A 21,962-nucleotide genomic window follows, 5' to 3' on the forward strand; every position below is an offset into this window, starting at 1 on the left:
CCCTGAGAAAACCATAATTCAAAAAGAGTCATGTACCAAAATGTTCATTGCAGCTCTATTTACAATAGCAAGGACATGGAAACAACCTAAGTGCCCATCATCGGATGAATGGATAAAGAAGATGTGGCACATATATACAATGGAATATTACTCAGCCATAAAAAGAAACGAAATTGAGCTATTTGTAATGAGGTGGATGGACCTAGAGTCTGTCACACAGAGAGAAGTAAGTCAGAAAGAGAAAGACAAATACCATATGCTAACACATATATATGGAATCTAAGAAAAAAAAATGTCATGAAGTACCTAGGGGTAAGACAGGAATAAAGACAGAGGCCTACTAGAGAATGGACTTGAGGATATGGGGAGGGTGAAGGGTAAGCTGTGACAAAGTGAGAGAATGGCATGGACATATATATACTACCGAACGTAAGGTAGATAGCTAGTGGGAAGCAGCCGCATAGCACAGGGAGATCAGCTCAGTGCTTTGTGACCACCTAGAGGGGTTGGATAGGGAGGGGGGGAGGGAGGGAGACGCAAGAGGGAGGAGATATGGGGATATATGTATATGTATAACTGATTCACTTTGTTATAAAGCAGAAACTAACACACCATTGTAAAGCACCTATACTCCAATAAAGATGTAAAAAAACAAAACAACAAAAAAGCAACTATTAGAATAGGGTCCGACAGCTTGTATAATTCCATTAATGTTTGCATTGTTATCATCACTGCTGTTATTTAACATTATTATTCCTTTGGTAGAGAATGTGTTGCTCATCTCTTCACCCAACTAACTCCCACTCTCCTCTCAGGAGTCATCTCACCAGCGCCTCCTCCTTGAGGGCAAGCACGTGGCCAAGCCCACCTCAGATCCCTGGGGATGCTCAGGACAAAGTGTGTGCCGGGTGAGCATTTGCGCACAGGGCAAGGCGGACAGTGGGAGGTGAAGGAGGAGGAGCTTCCTGGATGCTGTGTCCGCCTTGAAGACCAGGCTAAAGAGGATAGGCTGCTTCTGATGGTCAATGCGGAGCCCCGGAAGGATTGCACATAGAGAACTGACACTATTCCAACAGCGGTTTAGGAACTAAGACTGGGAACGATAAAGTTCTTGATTCTATCATATTGTTTTGCTCCTCCGGACTCCCCAGCCACTAACTGGCTTACTGTCTCCTCAGAGGCCTGTCTTCACTGTAGAATCAGTTATTAGAATCAACTCACTATCAACTCTAACTTTGAAAGGCTATTCAGCTGTTTGCAGGGACAGAGATGGGGAACTGCCTCCGTAGACATCTAGCCATCTGGCCTTTTCTGAGGAACCTGGCTGGGAAGCTCATTTGAATAATTGGTTTTAGCCGTGTGCACTCGTGGGTTAGACGCCTGATTACGCTGCCTGCCCCAGTGTCCTTTCAGCCTCTGTAGAAACATCACGCAGGTTACATAAAGCGGGAGAGAGTCTCTGGGAGGTAAGGCTTTGTCTGGCTCCTGCGTCACTTGCGTTTCATCTTAAATAACTACGTGGCTCACTCCCTGTGTGACCTTGAGCAAGTTACTTAGTCTCTCTGTGGCCTGGTTTCCTCTTTGTTCAAAAAGGCAGCGTGATTTCCGCCCAGTCCATGCCTCCTCGTAAGGTTCTCAGAGGAGGTGGGGTGGGGGGGTGGTGAGGGTTGTGACTTAGCAGGAATGCAAGTGGAAAGATTTAGGTTGACGAGAGCTCAGTGTCAGATAGCGATGGGCATGTAGGCTGTACCAGGAGAAGTACATCCCCAGAATTAGGCTTGTGGTGATCCCTTCCTTCTCCTATGCCACTAGCTAGCTCTATGAACTTAAGGGAGTTACCTAATCTACCTAGGCCTCAGTCTCCTCACAGTCTCCTCGTCTGTAAAATGAGAATAATGAGAGTTGTTCTGAGAATTAAACAATACATGCAGAACACCCAGAATAGGGTCAGGCCCAGGACGTTCAATAGATATTAACTAGTCACCATCAGCACCACCACCACTATCATCGTCGTCAATGTCATCACCACCACCATCACCGCCATCATTCTCGCCATTATAACTGTTCCATCCTGGACCCCATGCCGCAAATACAGACCACGACAAACATCCGGAGTATGTTCGGAGCACAGCTGTAAGGACGGGGAGAGGAATGGATTTCAGATTACATATGAAAATTTGTAAGGCTTTGGGGATGTTCAGGCTGGAGAACAGGTGCTGGCAGGGGTAGGGTGAGTGAGGAGTGGGGACACGCAATCCTCAAACAGCTGAAGGGCTACTATGTAAAAGATGGACTGGACCCGACTAATCTTTCAGGGGTAGAAAGCAGAGGTGATGGGCTATCAGGTTTAGCCTGGACATAAACACCCCCTAACAGTCAGAGCTGGCAGCAGTGCAGCACTTCTTAAGGTTTCCCTGCCCTGGGCAGGGCACTGGACAAGAGGTCTTTGAGCTCCCATCCCACTCCAAGGCTGGTGAGGCTACGGATAGGCAGCAAGGGGGGGACATGAGGCCTGGGTGGGGAAGGAGGCACAGTGAGAAGGGGCTGGCAGATATCGCTTGGTGAGGCAACTTGCAGTGGATCTCTGTTTCCATTTCTAGTTGATGAAAAATGCAGTTTTATGCTGTCAAATAGAATATTGACATGTATTTTACATTTTACACAGCTAATTTTATGTTCTATTCTATTTTGGACAGTTAAAAATGTTTCCCCCTTTGGATGTTGAGGTGGGCAAGGTTGGTCAGTTCCAATGTCTGTGGGTGAGTGTGTGTATGTGTGTGTGTCTCGTGTGGTGTGTATATCTGTGTGTATCTGTGTAGTGTGTGCATGTATGTGTGCGTGTTGGAAATACTTCCTCTGATGTTTCACCCTCTGCCATACTTAATGATGTTTGCTGTGCAAATCTCTCCTTATCTCCTTTTATGTCTGGTGAGCTCCTATATGCCATCCGCCCTTCAAAAACCCGCCCTCGTCACCCCCAGTCAGAAGGAAGCACTCCCTGCTTTCAGGATACAGTGTAGCAGGGGGATGAATCTGTAGCAGGCCAGGGTTGGCCTGCCTGGATTCGTAACCTTCCTGCTGGGGGACGTGGGGCAAGTTCCTTGGTGTTTCTGGGCCTCAATTTGCTTTTCTAATTAAGAAGGGGCCATAATACTCCCTCCACCTCAGGGCTGTTGGGAGGGTCAGAGGAGATGATATGTATAATGTGTGCTTAGTAGGTACTTAGACATTAGCTCTGATTATACCTAGGCCTCCACAGCCTCACACTCACACCTCTAGTACAAACACTGGGCTTCTTATTGCCAAGGACCGCCTCTGATTTCCATCTGCTTCCCTACGGCGTAGCACAGGGACCGACACTCAGCAGGCCCCTGACAAACCTTAGTTAAATGGATTTACTGCGCTGGAGCATTCTTTGCTACGTGAGGCTCACCAGGGCCGAGAGACATAATGCGTTGCGAGTCTGCGGGTCGTAGCTGCATCCGTTTCCACCACAGGGTCTGCAGTGTCGCGCGATAAAGCGGAATCATTTCTACACCACCCATGGAGGTCTACTCCTCTCCCCCACCTCCACACTCCCAAGAAGCACTGAGGCTTCCCCAAAATGAGAAAGTCCACAGCATCCTGCTATCCTTTGGGGAACTGTGTATTTTATGATGACTGATAGGCAATTACTATGGTAATATTGCAATTCAGCATGTGTGAGGTTTGGGAGATGAAAAATTATGGGTAACTACTTTGGACCCATTTCTATGGTAACAAAAAGTAATTGTCATTAAATACCGGTTATATGGAGGCTGTACCTGGTAATTATAGATTTTTATGCCCCAAAACATAAATAAAACCAATAAATTTATTCAAAGGTCTATGACTACTTATACGTGGCTCTATGGAATACACGATGACAAGCACCTAATTAAGAAATGCAAGCCCGATGCAGGGTTTCATATTGTCATATGGAGATGAAGAATCTGTTTTCCAAATGCAAGGCACCTTGCACGTCACACAGGCGCAGCGGGGTACGGGTGGGGATGGAGGTTGACCTCTCTGTAGAGGAAGTGATGGGAGGAGAATGTGGCAGAGAGAGAGATCAAGAGTTGCACTGTGTGGGACCAGCCACACCTACTGCAGGACAGTGAGAATCGCCAGCCGCCGAAGCCTGACTCAGCCCATCCCCCCGACCCCAAGGGCCTTCCAACCACTGCCTTGTAGCTCTCGGCTCGATGACACCTGAAGTTACAGCGTTCATCCCTCAAAGCTCCTAGCCCCGAGATGCCCCTAGAACTCTCCAAAGATGCTCAAATTGCATTGGTAAGTCATACCGTTATTTTTTTATTGTGATAAAATACACATAACGTAAAATTTACCATTTTCATCATTTTTAAGTGTACAATTCAGTGGTATTAAGTATTCATAACGCTGTGCAACCATCTCCAAAACTCTTTCCATCTCGTAAAACCGAAACTCTATACCCATTAAACAATAACTCTCTTCCCCGCTCCTCAACCCAGCCCCTGGAAATCACCATTCTACTTTCTGTCTCTATGATTTTGACTACTCTAAGTACTTCATATTAGTGGAATCATAAAAAATCTGTCTTTTTGTGTCTGGCTTATTACACTTAGCATAAGGTCCCCAAGATTCATCCATGCTATAGCTGTACCATTCTTGACAGAGCCTCTCCCTAGTACTTCTACTAAATGACGAAGTGTGCCTTTCACTTCATTTTCCTCTTCCAACAGGGCAGGGGGAAACTGAGGCCAAGGGAGAGAAGTGTCTTGCCCCAAGACTAGAAGACTCAGGAGAGCGGGGAAAGTTAGACTGTTAGTTCTCTGCTTCCACCTCCAGCTTGTAAGGCACAGGCAGTGTCTGGGAGTGTGGAGAGTCCTGGACACACCATAGGACCTTGAACGGGCTCTTCACCTCTGCAGACTTGGTTTCCCCTTTGCTCAAATGGGTACAATGAAAACTGACTTTCTCAGAGAGTCGTGGTAATGATGAAAGGTGGTTTTTAGATGTAATGTACAATAACAAAGTGTGCCTCTGAACCCAGAGTTCACTAAATCATTACAGCAGCTCATCACAGTATTTATGTCACAACAGCATAAAATCAAAACAACTGGGGTTAGGAGGCCGTGTTGCTGAAAGTAAAGGGTTGGGAGCTGATGGCATGTGGTGATGACTAGTTTGCCTGGGGACTGGAGCTCCGTGCCGTGGCACAGTTGCGAAACACTGCTGTGGTGTGTATGTATTCATTTAGATAATACATATCAAAGGCCAGTTCTATGCTGGGCACCAGGCCAGGCTTTGGGGATGAAGTCCTGACTTCATGGAGTTTATAGTCTAGAGGTGGAGACAGTCATTAAATAGATAGTCACGTGATTACGAATTGGGGCCAGGGCTCTGAAAGGACAGTACAGAGTGCTCTGAAAGAGTGTCATGGGAGACCGAATTTATTTTGGAGAATCTAGGCAGGCCTTTCTGTGAAGTGGCATTAAACCTCAGCCCTGAACTGAAAAAAATGGCCAGTGTTGCTGGAGTGTAGTAAGTGAGATGAGGGTAGAGTCGTTCTGTGTTTTTATTAGATGCCATAGTATCATTGTTTCTACCGTTACACCATCTAACTGTCCTAGAGGGCCACTGGAGAGTGCACTGTGGTTGCTGTAACTTTGGCCCTCTCTACTCCTCCCATAAGCCGGAGTCTGGGAGCACATACAGTAGTCTAGTAAGTAAACACTGCTGCTCTCTTACATAAAATGCATTCTCTCTCATGGGACAGCTGCCATCATCGGCCATTAAATGCCAGAGTGCACCTTGTCTATTCTACTATAAATACCATGGAACAGGTACTTGTATTATTATTATTATTTATTTTTATTTTTTTTTGCTGTACGCGGGCCTCTCCCTGCTGTGGCCTCTCCCGTTGCAGAGCACAGGCTCCGGACGCGCAGGCTCAGTGGCCATGGCTCACGGGCCCAGCCGCTCCGCGGCACGTGGGATCTTCCCGGACCGGGGCACGAACCCGCGTCCCCTGCATCGGCAGGCGGACTCTCAACCACTGCGCCACCAGGGAAGCCCGGTACTTGTATTATTAACTAAAAGCTTTGCGTGATCAAATCTGGGAAGTCTTACTCTCCTTTCTAGACTAGATTTTATGGTTCTTTAATGTGGAGGAAGGAGAAGGAGGAAGAGGAAGTGGGGTCGGGGGAGAAGAGGCACCTGCAGGACAGGCCTGTCTGCTGCTCTTCACTGGGTCTGGCGTGTGTGGTGCCAGAAGCAGGTATAGGACAGCCCAGGAGCACAGCTCGGCCGGGGCACGCCTGCACCCCTGCCCACTCCTCACAGGCCACACGACTTAAGGCACGTTATTTATTCAATGTCACTGAGGCTTGAGGGACTGCACATCCTGAGGGGAGGTGTAGAGAGTGAAGGTCAGGGAGCACGTGAGGGAGGTGGCGCTGACCCCAGCGCTGCAAGGCGGTCTGTGAGTGGGGCTGTGTGTGCTGCCCGGAAGTTCTGACAAGCATCCTTCCTTCCCACCGGCCGCCTTCTGTCCTTCGCTCCTCCCCCCGACTCCCTCCGGCTTTTCCTCCTCTACTCACGCTAATCGGAGTAGGTCTTTATTATCTGCAAGCAGAGAAAGCTTCAGAGACCCTCCTCCATAGAGTTATTACGAGGATCAAATAAGTGTGTGAACGCCTGACACACGGTGCTGGGTGGCAAGAGGAATTCTCGTAGTGGCCTTTCACAGATTGGGTTTCAGAAACCCTGCCGCCTCTGGACGCGGGGTAGTGGTGGAGCGGGTGATGGGCTGGAGGGGTAGCAAGCTCTTTAGGAAAAGGGTTCCTTTGGGTAACACTGGACACTATATTCCGCTCTTGGGATTCCTGTTTATTAGCATATTCAAAACTGAAAAGTCTTATTGGGAAAGAACTTGTTTAATTTTGCTTAACTCTGTGTTTTCCAAATTCACTTGAACTCCAAATCTTTCTTCCCCCATAATGCCTGGACAAGTCCCAGCCAAACCACGGGACACCGTGCTGGGGCTGGCCTACAGGACCTCTAAGGCACCTTGAAGTTATCCATCTGGAGTCTTGACCACTATTTTTTACATTCTCCCAAACATGAATGGTGAATTCTCATGATAGGCTCTTTGTTGCTACTCAGCTATTTCAGCAACAGGACTAATGCCTGTGGTTAGAGATTTTCTTCAACTCTCATAACGAGAATCACACATTCTCACTAGGAGAACATGGGGCTTTTAAACTTCAGTACAGAACCGTTTCTGAGGAGTGGAGCTCTTTTATCCTGAAATCCCCAAATCACAAAGTTTGGACAGCTTGAGGGCATGTAGGAAGCAGCCAGCTCCCCAGCAGCAGCCCCCTGGCCATCTGAAGCCCAGAGAGAGGAGGCATTTTGGCCAAGTTCACAGACCTCTTTCCAACTGGTCATCCCGGGACAGCAGATGATGACATGAATAAGTGTGCGTAGTGAACAGTCCTGACCTCTCTCTGACCACGGCCGCTCTTGTAATTAAACATAAATGTTAACATCAATCAAATGGTCCTTCCACCAGCATTATCACTAACAGCGTATTCTGTCCAGCGAAGGTGGAAAGGCACTGCTCCCAGGCCTGCAGCAGCCATAAAACCTGCCAGTGCTAATAAGCCATCGCTTGAGCCAGTTAATAGAGGAAGCAAAACTGTCTTTAACTAAGGCATCATGCATCCCATGGGTTCTCTCTAACTCATACCCAGGGGTACTAGGAAGCCCCAGTGGACCCAACTGTCACATTCTGGGAAAGCATGAAACCAGCTCTGTTTAAAATGGGCCTGATGGGATGTCAGGCAATGTGGGTTCTGGTCTGAGCTCTGCCACTGAACTTGGGCAAGTCCCATCTCATACCTGAGCCTCAGTGCCTTCCTCAGTAAAGTCATCCCTTTCCTTCTCTCATATCCACCAAATTCTTTTTGAGCATCTACTATGTGCTGATCCCTGCTGACAGGCACCGGGGACACAAGGACCATTAAGGCTCAGTGCTTTCCCTCTGGTGGCTTTAGGGCCAGTGGGGTCCATGCAATAGGATAAGACATGTTCAGTAGCCAGGCCCGTGGGAGCTCAGAGAAGGGAAGGACCAATTCTGTTTGGGGGTTTGCAGAATGTTTTCTAGAAGAAGAGGCATGAGCTGAGTTGTGAGGAAGGGTTAGTGAAATGAGGAAGGGACCAGGAGGTTCTGGACAGAGGGTCTTTATGAAGGTAAGGTATCAGGCACCAGCAGGACCTGTGTAAGGAACCAGGCCTCCCTTAGAGTGATCAGGGCAACATTTCTATGACCAGAGGGTGGGAGGTGAGGCACCAGGTCACACAGAGCTTTGCGTCAAAGCCGGGGAGTTTGAATGTTACCTTGAGAGTTGTGGGATTAATCAACTCTCAAGCTGTATAATTTAGGCAGTGAAGTTAGACAGTCAATGATTTACTGGTTGTATGACTTTGGGCCAGTCTGTTGCCTCAACCGTGAAATAAGGGTAATAACACTCTCAGAGGATTCAATGTTCTCTCAGCAGATGGTTCCCCGGGTAGTGGAATTTTCGGCTGTAAATTATGGTGCTAAGCCCGGAGAAAGAGCTCAAGCTGTGAGTACCTGAGTGAGTGTGGGGCTAGCGGTGTGCCCACACCAAATCAAAATGCCGTTCACGTGATCTGGGATGCTACTCTCCTTCATTAATAATCTCCAAGAAGAAACCCGGAAACAAAACAGTAACCCTTATCACGACCATATGATATTCTGCAAAGCACGTTCATTGCCACATTTCCTTTGATGCTCACAAGTGCCCTGCCAGGTAAGTAATTATTGTCTTAATTATGCAAGAGAAACTGCAATGCATCAGAGAGGGAAAGTGAATTCCCCAAGGTTACACAGGAAGTAGGTGCCAAAGCTGATATTAACTCTCCTGATTCCTGGTCCGGCAAGCTGCCCGGAAAACTCCAGCAAGTGACCTCAGGTGACTGTGAACGAAACAGCCAAGGCCCATCAGTCATATTCTCAAGGGCCAGAGTGAAACTTCCTCTAATGAACTCATGGGTAGTCTGAAAATTCTTCCTCAAAAACCTATCCCCTTTTTCTTCCTGCTTCCACACCACCATCCAAGCATTCTCTCCCGTCCCTCACCTGTAATTGCCCAGGTAGACGCCATCAGGGTTGAGCATGGGTGCAATCTTGAAGACCAGGTGCTCCCGTAGGGCACGGGCAATAGGGTGCTGGCTTACGAGGAAGTCAATGATCCCTGGAGAAAGAGAAGCACCTGGGTTAACCTCAAAGTGTTTCAGGAAGGAGGAGCACATTTCCCTCAGCTGGAAAAACACAGCTCAACAGGTGATTTGGGCCTATGTTGTTCGCCACTGTGAATGTACGGCTATGGATTAGGTGTTGCCCAGTGAATTTTACAAATAATATCTCTGTTTCCAAGAGACAGTTCAAGATGTAATATTGAAGCTCATGGGCTGGGGGAGAGCATGTCCTGCTAAAGAGCACAGGGTGGGCCTCCAGGAAAAGACAGCATATGAGCTGTGCCTTGGAGGGGCCCCTGGGTCTTGACAGACAGAGATGGGGGAGAGGCAGGATAACTCTAAACAATAACTTTAGAGCTGCTCCCTAATGGACGCGCTGTTAGCTAAAGGCTGCCATCGGATTGGATGACGATGGAGTCAGGGACCTTAGGGGTCTCAGTCCTCAAGCGGCTGATGGGTGCACCAGGAAACACAAAGGAGAAGTCACAAGAGGACAGGGAGGTTTTGTCAATGCCCCCAAGCCTGCTTCTTTCCCCACTTTGAGGGTCCTCTGTCCCCAGACTCTGGGGCTGGCTGCCCTCTCTGCTTCTCACTGGCACCAACAACTACCTCGCCTTCAGGTCACCAGATTTAGAAGAGCTGAATTCTCCATGACCCTCCTCCCACATTCAGGGGGTCTCCAAGTCTCTTCCTTGAAGCTAGCAAATCTGCCCCTCATCTCCATCCCTCTGCCTCTCTTCTGTTCTAAGCCACCATCATACTTGGCCTGGATGAGAACAACCACATCTGACTTCGGTGACTGAGCCCTCATCACTGTAGCCAGAGGGATTGTCCTGAAGGGCAAACCTGACTCTGTCACTGCTGTCGTTGATATCCTGGCGATGGCCTGCATATATCTACAGGAGAGGGGGTGAGAAAACGAGAACTGAGTCCTTGCCTTGTCCCTCCTTTTCTCCATGTTTCTACTTATTCCTCAGAGACCCGAGAAAAGTAGGCAAAACGGAGCTCTGGCATTCCATGAAATTCCTGTAATGCTGGAAAGTGATAGGAGAGTACAAAACCCTCCCAAAAGTACAGAAGGAGAACTCCTCTCCTGCTGGAGAGAGCAGGAAAGGCATCAAGGAGAAAGAAGCTTTTGAGCTGGGCCCTGAAAGATAAGTAGGTTTTGACAGCCAGACGGGAGGAAGCAGCGGGGTAGCTAAGACCGATCCACATGCCCAGTGGCAGGCACTTAGCCCTTGGAATGATAAGTCGCTCAGAGGCACATTCCAGAGCTGCCATGACCAGTGAGGGACATCTTGGGCTTTTCATTAGGCCGGGGCTGAGAATCCATGGGCAGCCGAGAGCCAGTTGGACATCATTTACTTCACCGCCGAAGCGGCAGTCGACCAGATGCCCTAATTTATTTGTTGGTCTTCATATGAAAGCTGTAGTTTGCCAGTAAACAGGCAGGGTAATGATGCCAGGCACCCTTGTTAGGGGCTAGTAATTGCTTAATCTGTCCACTAATTGACCCTGGCTCCTGGGGCAGCCCTCCATCAAGGAGCCAGCCTGTGCACAGGGCCTGGCCGTGCTGCCTCAGAGGATGGCTTCTGGAAACGGAGGAGCTCATTGTGAGCCATCCTCCTTCACAGATGAGCAGATTAATTGGGCTGCCGATCAGGAGCTAATAAGAGGATGAGAGGAAACAAAGCCAGACCGGAGGCTGCAGCCACCCAGAGTGAGTATGGGGCAGGGAAAGCAGAGGTTTTAGACTCATTTCTTGGCTTGAGGTCAGATACTGTTCAACAGGAGCCTTTCCTATTGATCAGGAAACTAGGAGGAGATCTTCCACTTGTATTTGGTGTGGGAGGGGGTGGTAAGTGAAGAGAAGTATGAGGAGGAATGTCGGAGAAAGTCAGAGTGGAGAGGAAATGCCATCCCCCACTGTGGGCCAAAGCACGGCATGGACCGAGGAAGCAGAGAGCATGTGGACCTGGGGACCTGCCTGTGACTCTTCACCGGTTGTTAGCTTTCTCTGACCAGTTTCCTCGTCTTGATACAGAGGTAACAACACCGAATCTGGAAGACTGATGTGGGACAGGGTTAGAACCCCTGCATTTTGACTGCCTGACACAGCGCCCGAACACTGATGTGTTCTCATAAACTCACTCAGATCGAAGGTTGAAAGGCAGTGGAGTAGTAAAAAAGTAGAATGCAGTTTAGAACCAGGAGTCCTTGTCTGTGAAGTTGACTGACTATGGGATTTGGGGACAAGGATACTCAATTGGAGAAGCCAACAAACCAGCAGTTAGAGAACTGGGGTTCTAGTTTTGGCTCATTGATAAATTTAGAAGAAAGAATCCAGGGGTTCCCAAGGATGCAACCCACACCAACAGCCTATGATTCCGTCTACTTCATTCCTCTCCCCCAGAGTAGCAGAATCCCCATCTGTTAAGTGAGGAGAATCATCTCTCTCCTGCTGGGAGACATAATCCACCCCCTTAAGATCAGTCTCTGCCCCTTGAGTAAACAAGTTTGCAGGTCCTTTCCTTTGAACTAACGTAATCAGGAAGGTGGAAGAAAGCAGGGCTGGAGGCTAGCGAGGCTGGAGGAGAAGAAGGAAAAGTGGCAGAGGATCTGAAATGAAAGCTGGGCGGCAGACCTCACTGCCCTGCCGACCTCGCCTGGCCACGATGACCCTCGCCAGGCAAACCACAACTGAACATCCATTACTGTTATTTCTCCCAGTATACTTGGTTCAGCTCAAGGCACACAGCAGGTGCCTAATAAATGCCTATTGGTAGATTGGTCCCAGGAATTCATTCAACCTTAACAAAGTACGGTAAGTCCCCTACATTCGAACCTTCAAGTTGCGTACTTCCAAAGATGCAAACGTGCGTTCGAATGTCCAATCACATAAGTTAGTTCACGTGTACACTGTCATGTGCGTGCATCCTCTACAAGTAGTTATGCTTTTGTATACTCTACTGTACAGTACTGGATAGAGTACGGTAGTACAGTATCTTTATTTCAGGCTAGATTTGCAAGCGGATGACTTCATTGAACTTGCTGTGTAACATGAGGAGCTTACTAATGAAGACCTGATGGAACTGGAGGCCCACAGAAAGGACAAAGAGAGACAAGAGGAAGAAGAAGTAACTGAAGAACTGGAGAGATGCACGACACAAGAAATGGCAAGGGGATTTTCTTTATTTGAGGAGGCACTGTTAGTTTTTGAGGCACAGGACCTGAATGTAGAATGGTACATGAAGGTTGCAGCGACAGTTCAGAATGCAATCCAATGCTACCATGTCATCTATGATGAGAATAAAAAGAGCTACTACCCAGATACCACTGGATCATTTTTTCAAGAGGGTAAACAAAATTGAACCCAGCAAGGAACCAGAACCTGTGCCATCAACGTCAGGTGTGAGTGAAATTGCAGCTTGCCCTCCGTGTCCTATCGCTGACGATCCTTCAGCTCTACCATCTCCCACCTCCTCTCCCTCCTCCAGTCAGTAACTCTTCTTGCCTGTTCACTAGATGCCAGCCCCATGGATGCCAGCTGTTGTGCTGTACTACTGTACTTTTCAGGGTACTGTGCTGTAAGATGAAAAAGGTTTTCTTTATTTTTTGCATTTGTTTGTTATGTATTATTTGTGTGAAAAGTATTATAAACCTATTATAGTACAGTACTCTATGGCCAATTGTGCCAGTTGGGTACCTAGGCTAATTTTGTTGGACTTATGAACAAATTGGACTTACGAACGTACTCTCAGAACGGAACTCGTTCGTATGTAGGGGACTTACTGTAGAGGGTTAGTTGTGCTGATAATCACTCATTGCACAAACATTCGCAGGGCCAGGTCCCTGCCATGAACTTGGCATTCCAAGATGCGTGAGAGGTTCCTGCTCAAAGGGTGCATGGAGAGAAAGCAGCTCCCACTGTACCCACCGGCAAAGGCTCTGGTGGGAACAGCACAGGGAGCTCTGGGAACTCAGGGGGCTCCTGACCCAGCCTGGGGGTCAGGAAGAGGCCACGGCAACTTAAAGGATGAGTGGAGTGAGCCAGACGAAAGGGGTGTCAGGGGACAGTGTCCCAGGGAGGGAGGGTCTTACACAAAGGCTGGGAGGTGAGAAAGAAGACAGCCTGTTTGCTAGAGCTCTTCAATTCCAGGGGGCATAGCTTTGTAATTAAAGGCACAGACTCTGAGGGACTTCCCCGGTGGTGCAGTGGTTAAGAATCTGCCTGCCAGTGCAGGGGACACGGGTTCGGTCCCTGGTCCGGGAAGATCCCACATGACGCGGAGCAACTAAGCCCGTGCACCACAACTACTGAGCCCACGTGCCTACAGCCCATGCTCTGCAACAAGAGAAGCCACCACAATGAGAAGACTGCACGCCGCAATGAAAAGCCCGCGTACTGCAACAAAGAGTAGCCTCCGCTTGCCGCAGCTAGAGAAAACCTGTGCGCAGCAACCAAGACCCAACACAGCCAAAAAGAAAGGAAGGAAGGAAGGAAGGAAGGAAGGAAGAAAGAAAGAAAGAAAGAAATGAAGAAAGAAAGGCACAGACTCTGAAACTGGACTAGCTGTGTGGTCTTAAGCCCTTGGTTCCTCAGTTTCCTCTTCAGTTACGAAGAAAATAATAATAATAACTACCATGTGAGTTATTGTGAGGATCTATCTCAGTGAGTTAATGTTAGCAAAGTGTCTGGCACATAGGAAGTCTGTTGTTTACTCATTGCTCTTATTTGGTTTGGTTGAAGGTGTGAGGGTGGGAGGATGTTGAGAGAGAAGCGGGAGAGGTAAGTGGGGACTTGTTAGTCCTGCTGAAGAATATGAAGGGCACAGGAGAGCCATTGCAAGGTTACGGTCAGATCTGGGCTTTGGAGAGTTTCCCCTGGCTACAGCATGGAATGTGGTTTGGAGGGAAGTTATAATAATGGACAGATGTCCTGAAGGGTGACAAGGTGGCAATAGGGGCACAGACCTAGCAGAGTGCCAGCAAACATAAAAGAGGCCTGCAGTCAGGAGGCAGGGTCTGACATGGTGGTGACCTCCAGGGGCTCTGCAGTGACCAAAGCCCAGAGAGTCACCGGGAAGCCGCTGATGGAGGGGAAGCCGTGTGGATAGATGATGACACTGATGACAAGACTATTTGCCTACCACCCCCAGGAGCATCAATAATCTTGGCTTAAATCACACAATCTTGGGGAAAGGTGACACCAAAATGACTGAGATTAAGTTTCTGGCCCCTGGCAGAATGGTGCCTCAAAATGGAAACTGAGTTCAGTTTTAGAAAAGTAAGGAAAGTCATATTTCCAGTACCTCTGAGTTTGGGGGGATTGAGGCTTGCATCCGCTGTGCAAATCTGTTTTCTCTCCAGGCTGTGAGCTCCAGGAGGGCAAGGACAGCTCTACATTTTTACGATGATTTTGTCAGTGCCTAGCTCAGCACTGGGGCCTGGAAAGTCCTCAATAGATATATGAGAAAGGAAGGAATAAAATGTGGACCAGTGATGGGTTGAACTGTTATTACACTGGCTCTGTTTTGCAGACAGGGAAACAAAGTCAGGGTGAGACACTTGCTGAGTGTCTCACAGGGGCCTGGCTGGGATTCAGGTCCAGTGCTACTGGCTTCAGAGTGGTGCCCTTTCCACGAAGCCAAGATGGAAAGAGCCAGGAGTCGATTTGCATGTGATTTGCATGTGATTTGCATATATGCTCACAGGGTTTTTCATTTTTTTTTTTTTTTTTTTTTTTTTTTGCGGTACGCGGGCCTCTCACTGTTGTGGCCTCTCTCGTTGCGGAGCACAGGCTATGGACGCGCAGGCCCAGCGGCCATGGCTCACAGGCCCAGCCGCTCCGCGGCATGTGGGATCCTCCCGGACCGGGGCACGAACCCGCATCCCCTGCATCGGCAGGCGGACTCTCAACCACTGCGCCACCAGGGAAGCCCCAGGGTTTTTCTCTAGAGAGTCCTGTATAAGGTTCACTGTTGCTGTTTCCGGCTAGTAGGCAGAATAGAATACAGTGCAATGGGAAGAGCCCAGGCTTGAAGCAAGACAATCGGCTGGGGTCTCTGCTGGGCTCAGAGTGTGGGTCACGTGGCAGGAGCCACTCTAGACCCCACCCTGACCGTGTACCAGGCCCCTGTCTGCCCTCAGCTGAGCCCAAGGGCCCCAAATTATGGAATCACAGGCAGTCTCGCCCTGAAGAGGCTGAAGTTCACAGAGTCTAAGTTCTTACCCTCTAATCCCCAACTCTGCCCATTTCACAAATGAAAGGACAAGTTTGGGGAAGAAAAAGGCCCCCGTGACAACCCCTTAGGGATCCAGTTTCAGGCATCTGTGAGGCTGTATGGGAGAGAAGGGGAAGGGGAAGATGGAGAACAGGTGAGGGAGAGAGGAAAACAGAGTTGGGGAGGGGAGGGAGAAAGGGGCATCGGTCACCACCTCACTGTGGGAAATGCTAGGTTGTGCTGGGTCCTGGTGTCCTGGTGGTTATGAGTGTGTGTGTGTGTATTCCCCTCCTCCTCTCCCTGCCCGCACAGGACACCCCGGAAGAGTGAGCTCCCAGAGGGAGGGCCCGGTGGGCCCCTTGGCACGTTGAGCAGGGCTCCCTGAATTCTCACAGCAGCTCCTGGAGGACCACATTGCTGTCACATTTTATAGGCAGAGAAACAGGCTGCGAGAGTTGAGGACTTGCCGAGCGAGGGTCCCCAGCGCGGAGGTGAAGTGGTAGGATTCTGACTCAGGGCTGCTCAAGTCTAAAGCCTTAACGATGCACATGCCCCTGCTGTCTCCTGCGGGTGGCACACCTTCCACGGTCGTGTTGCATACGCGTGGGCTTAACCGATTCATTTATGAACGGTCTGAAGTGGGCAAGCGCTCTGCAGGTGGGACTTTTCAGTGAGCCATGCGCCAACAACTCCAGAAAGCTTCAGCACAAGAATATTCACTCAACCGGAGGTCGGAGATCTGACGTGCAGTCCCGGCCAAACTTCTGACGTGCTCCGTGGTCTCCCACGTGGGTAAACGAGGAGGGTTCAGCTAACGGTTCTTTTGGGAAGGAGGCCAGGAAGGCAGGGCACGTGGTACAGGAGTCACATGCCTGGGTTTGGGTTCCCAGTAAGGATAAGAGGAACCATCCTGGGCACCTGCAAGATGCTCCATGAATGCTACTTCCACCCCTACGAATAACACTTCTTCAGCGCTTACTGCATTCCAAGTACCGTCTTAAATATTTTATGGTTATTAACTCATTTAATCTCCACAACAACCCTATGAGGCAGGATCCCTATTATTATTCTCCTTTTGAGATAAAGGGACTGAGGCAAGGAGAGGTTATAGGACATCCCCAAGGTCATCCTGTACCAAGTGGGGGAGCTGGGCTTCAAATCCAGGTGGTGTAGCTCCAGAGACAACAGCTCACACACTCTCTGCTACAGAGCCACGTGGGAGTGACCTTGACCTCCCACACCGTAGTTGGAGAACAAGGACGGTTTGGCCTCACAGAGGCCAGGAGCGGGGTTGGGGGCAGTAGAGGGTGACTGACAAGCAGCCGTCTCCCCAACATGCAGAGCCTTGAGGAAGTCACATCCCGCCCCCCGCCCCCGAATGCCACCCCCGCCAGAGCCCTGCCACGACAGGACTTCACTCTACTCCCAGGTGCATCAGCAGCTCGGCCATGAGAACCGAGGTCCCAGCCAGATGGGGATGACCAGGCCCCAGATGTTTGCCCTCCACTCAAGGTCACTGAGCCAGTGAATGGGGAAACAGAGTTAACAGAACCAAAGGTATCTCAGCAATCAATCTTCCAGGCCTTAGACCCACCCTCCTGCCCTCCCCAGAACAAGGTGGGCTGGGGAGGGGAATCCAGCTGAGGGCTGGGTCTGGGGAAGAAAGCCCCAGCTGAGCCCCATGGGGCTGTGGTCTGGGCTGTCCCCAGGGGGCTGGGAGGCCCTTGGGGAAGACCATGCCTCAGTTCCTCATTGGCAAAGTGGGGGAATCCTGCCTGTCTTGAGCTGCCTCGGGAAGGGTGAATTGTGTGTCTTAAGTGGCAGTTACAGAGATAGGGACAGAGGAAGACCAGGACTGGGGAGATGGGTCCCAGCGTCACATCCGCCATGAATTAGCTGTGTGATCCTGGGTCAGCCACCTCTCTCCCCGAGCCTCCCAGTCTCACATGTCAAATGTACTGGTTGTTGTGGGGTGGCCAGAACACTGTGCTCTTCCAGGCAGGAAGCTTGGCCCTCTAGTCCTTCTAGGCCCCCGCACTCCTCCAGCAAAAGAGCGTGCACAGGCTTGGGAGACCCAGCTGCAAAGCCCCCTCCTCTCTTTACTGGTTATGTGAACTGGAGGTTCCTCTTTCTGGACTCAGATTTAGCGTCCGAGAGCCAAGACAGCATTTGTTCCTCACAACAGCCCCGCGAAATGAACAAGACAATGCGCATTTTACAGATGTGGAAAATGACACTCTAAGATCCAGCCCTGGGTCTCAAACAGCTAGGTTTAAAGGGAGAGCAACAAATATAAATCAAATGCATAACAAATCAGGGCCAAAAAGATGACCATTGGGTAACCCACAAGGCAGGCACAGAGCAGGGGGCTGAAGGGAGTGGGCACAAGACCTCCTAGGCAGAGGGGCAGCAGGTGCAAAGGCCCAGTGGTGGGGAGAAGAGTGTCCGGGGATTAAGTTGTGTGGAGCTGGGATATAATGAGGCCAAGGCCCCCTGGCAAGGGCCACACCATGGAGAATTGTGAGTGTCATGCCAAGAAGTTTGGAGTTGATCCTGAGAAGGCAGTGGGAAGGCACTAAAGCCTCTGTCAAGGAGTGAACATTGACTGAAAGCCTCGGTGATAGACAGCACTGAGTCTATCGATAAACTCAGCACCATCCAGGGTCAACAGAGAGAGCACCTGGGAGCTTCTCGACTTCTCTGTGCCTCAGGCCTCCTCTGTAAAATGGGATAGTGACCCTACCCTCTGTCTGCTGCCCACAGAGGGGGTGAGCACGGGAGTTTGGGCACCCAGGGATGAAGTATTGATGGTAAGGCTACTGTCTTTTCACAAATAAGGACAAAAGAGTTGCATCTGATCAGCTGGGGAACAGGCTGCTGCCAAGTTTCATAACTGACAGATGGCTGCCGGTAAAGAAGTTGGTACAAGAAGGAGGGCCCCGCGAGAGGTTACTGCAAGGACAGTGCGGGGAAGAAGGAGGCTGGAAGTGAGAATGCCAAGGAGGCAGCTAAGGTGGCTGCAGCGGGGAGTTGAGATCCCCCAGCCATGCCTCTGATGAGCTGCTTGTCTTTGGGCGATCACTTCCTCTCCCTGAAGCTCAGGCTCCCTGTCTGAAACTAAGAGGGAGGAAGTGGTACATAACCACAGCCTTGTAAGAATACGAACGGGGAAAATAAGACCCATATGTGTTTGCAGAGCGCCTTAGAGTTTACAAAGCGGATTACCTGCTTCATCTTCTCAGATCCCACGGGGAAGGGGGTGACATCTATTGAGGGCCTGCTGTATGCCAGACACAGGACTGGGTGTTTGTTTACATTCATCTCATGCCAGTTTCATAACAGCCTTCACAGATACATATTGATATAATAATTTATTTTACATTTGAGGAAACCGAATGTTTCCTGGGAAGTGGCAGAGCCACTTGCAGAGCAATTGCATTCCACAGTTATACACCCTAGAAAAGTATCTACACACGTGTACAAGGCCCACAAGGCGACACTTATGTATCCCATTTGTGGGATACAAATATGACACATTTGTATCAGCATTGTCTGTAAGAAAAAACACTGTAAACAACCTAATGGTCCATCTTCAGGAGAATGGATAGGTAAGTTGAGGTATAGACAGACATGGAATAGAATACATGATGAAAACAATTGAATGACAGCTATTCAAGTTCCAACACATACAGAATGATACCATTTTTATAAAGTTCAAAAACATGCAAAACTAAAAAATACATTGTTCAGGAATGCTTACATGTGTAGTAAAACTATTAAGAAGGACAAATACAAAATTCAAGCTGATGGTTATTTGTATGAGGGGGAAGGAAAGACAGAGGATTTAAAAGGAATAGATAATATTCAGCTTCTTAAGCTGGTGGGAACTTGGCCATTCATTAAATTATTATTTATACACTATTGAATATATTTAGATTGCTGACTAATTGAATATATATGTGTATATATATACATGCATGTATATATACTGCTGACTATATATTTTATATGGATTAACTACTTAATAATAAATAAAAATTCAATTACAAACAGATACATTTGAGAAGAGAAATTACCTCTTATTTACCTCTGATTGTCTGATATGAAGCATGCATTCCTTCTCACGGTTGGTACGGTATTTCAAAAGCTGTTTGTTAAGTGAATTATTGACTGAACGAATAGATAACTTTCAATTCTTACTTCCCCAGCCCACCACACTTCTGCCAATATATGAATTGACCTGGGACCAGAATTTTTGTTGTTGGTGGTGGTGGTGATGGTGGGTGGAAGGAGACCAGATTTATTTTTCTGTAAACCACCGGAGACATGTAAAACAAAGCTAGGAAGTGTAGATGACTCTATGACTCTCATCCTCAATCTAGCACATACAGGAGGACTCTACCTATTCATCTATCTATCCACCCATCCATCCATCCATTCATCCATTCTTCCATGCATACGTGTAGTCGATGAACATTTCGTGAAACAAATGCTAATGGAGATCAGGTGTAGCCTCTTGAGAAGTGAAGTAAATTCTCATCCAAGATAAGGACTCTGCATGTGACCATACTGTCCCAGAGGCCATCACAGTGCCCCAGATGGATGTGCGGGGGAGACACGGGATGCCCATGAGACCTTGCAACTTACCTTGACACACAAATGAAGAGGGTGTTTCCCCCGGGTGGATTCGTCCTGTGATGAATACCACCTTTTTCTCTGCCCCCTCCCAAAGGTTGTCTGTAAGATAAAATGGAAGTAGGTTACTAAGGAGGACAGCTGAGATGGGGAGTTGTTATGTATGTGTGTGGGAGGGGCAGGGAAAGGGTGCTTTACATTTATCTCTTAAATCATTGGGTTAAAACCACTAATTGTATTATGTCCCTGGTCACCCAATATTAAATAACTACATTTCTGTTTTTCTGTGCAATTGATCATATTAATGTTACAATCATCTGAAGAAGTCATAAGAGCAACGTCAAATCCCAGATCCACTGACCATGAAACTAGGCAAGTTATGTGTCCTTTTTGAGTTTCAATGTGTTAATCTATAAATGTGGATAGTTTCTTCATCGGGTTGCTGTCATAATTTAACAAGCTTACATATTGCCTAGTACACAGTAAAACTTTAGTAAATGATGGAGTAAAAAAGGTAGCTATTTATATTAGTAATAGTAGCCACTGCCATTTAAATAGCACCTTTTGTGTCGGGCACATTATATATAATCCCTACAGAAACATGACAGTTAATACTTCTTTTACTGAGACAGAAACTGGGGCTCAGAGAGGTTATATAACTTGTTCAAGTTCTACCTACACAGCTACATAGGGTAGAGCTGAGATTAGAATCCAAGCCCCGTTTGGCCTTGATGAAGTAAGAGGGACCAGATTTCTCTTTCACCTTAAGCAACTAGAAGATTGGACAAAATATACAAAACAACTCTTTTCAGACATTGAACAAGAGTCAGTCACTGCAAGACTAACTCATGAGAAAAGGAAAACTAATGAGGCATGACCCATGACTGCCCTGGTTTTTTGCCTGGAGGTCCACCCCAGACCAAAGAGCAGAGACAGGTATCCTCAACAGAGCATGGAAATCTCACTGAGATTGAAGTTCAGGGAGTCTGAACCAGGTGGTGGCTGTGGGGAAACTGTATATTTCAGAGAAGAGGGAACTCTGTAGAAAAAGAGTTCCAGGAATCCATAAAGGGGTCCTCATGAGTCTTTGCTGGGTCCCAAGATGTGCATATACAGGGTGAGTCTCCATGATGTCATGAAAAAACGACCAGGGTGCTGTGAACCGCACATTCTCAGGGCTCACACAGGGCTAGGAATCATTTGAACTCCCACCTCCCAAGTGGAAGTCCGCATTGATCATTCAGGGCATTTGGTAGACAATCCAGAAGGGCCATGCCTTCGTAGTGGGGCTAAATCACCCAAGACTCACTCTAAAAAGAATTTAAAGTAAATCTCAGATGGATCAAGCTGAACAGCAACAACAACAAAATTGACTGCCAGCTATATAAAGTCCAACTGTCTTTAAAGGAAGACAACAAAATCCAGATATTCAACAATGTATAATTCACAATATTCATCATCCAGTAAAAGGTATTAGACATACAAAGAAGTAGAAAATTATGGGCCAAAGTCAAAGCCCACGCTTTTGCTGCCTCTACAGAAGTCTCACTTACATAATAAAGCTTAGCATTTTGCAAATATATTATTAGACAAAAGCAGTAGGCAAGAGTGACATTCCTAGAAAAGAGGGGCAGGAAGAGGGTGCTTAGCCATGGGCAGAAGAAGGACTGATTGACACGGAACAGAACAATGACCTGAAGGAAATTCAGACATGAACACTGAGAGGCATTCGATTAAAGGAGCCCATCTACATTAGTGGACAATCTGGATGGAGAGGGGAGGCAGAGATCATTAACTGGCTTTCTGCTTCTGAAA

At 48.3% G+C, this 21,962-nt stretch overlaps 1 protein-coding gene across 1 annotated transcript in view; it reads right to left on the reverse strand.

Annotated features, from left to right (window-relative positions):
* Positions 1-21,962, reverse strand: part of AGBL4 (AGBL carboxypeptidase 4) — a 1,274,144-nt gene that overhangs the window by 117,811 nt on the left and 1,134,371 nt on the right. The window contains exons 6-7 of the mRNA XM_065887781.1: positions 20,160-20,249; positions 9,170-9,284 (exon numbers count right to left, since the gene is read on the reverse strand). Coding sequence (XP_065743853.1) covers positions 9,170-9,284; positions 20,160-20,249 — 205 coding nt within the window. The remainder of the gene's footprint in view (positions 1-9,169; positions 9,285-20,159; positions 20,250-21,962) is intronic.

The sequence above is a fragment of the Phocoena phocoena genome, chromosome 1, assembly GCF_963924675.1.
Source record: "Phocoena phocoena chromosome 1, mPhoPho1.1, whole genome shotgun sequence".
Classification (NCBI taxonomy): Eukaryota; Metazoa; Chordata; class Mammalia; order Artiodactyla; family Phocoenidae; genus Phocoena; species Phocoena phocoena.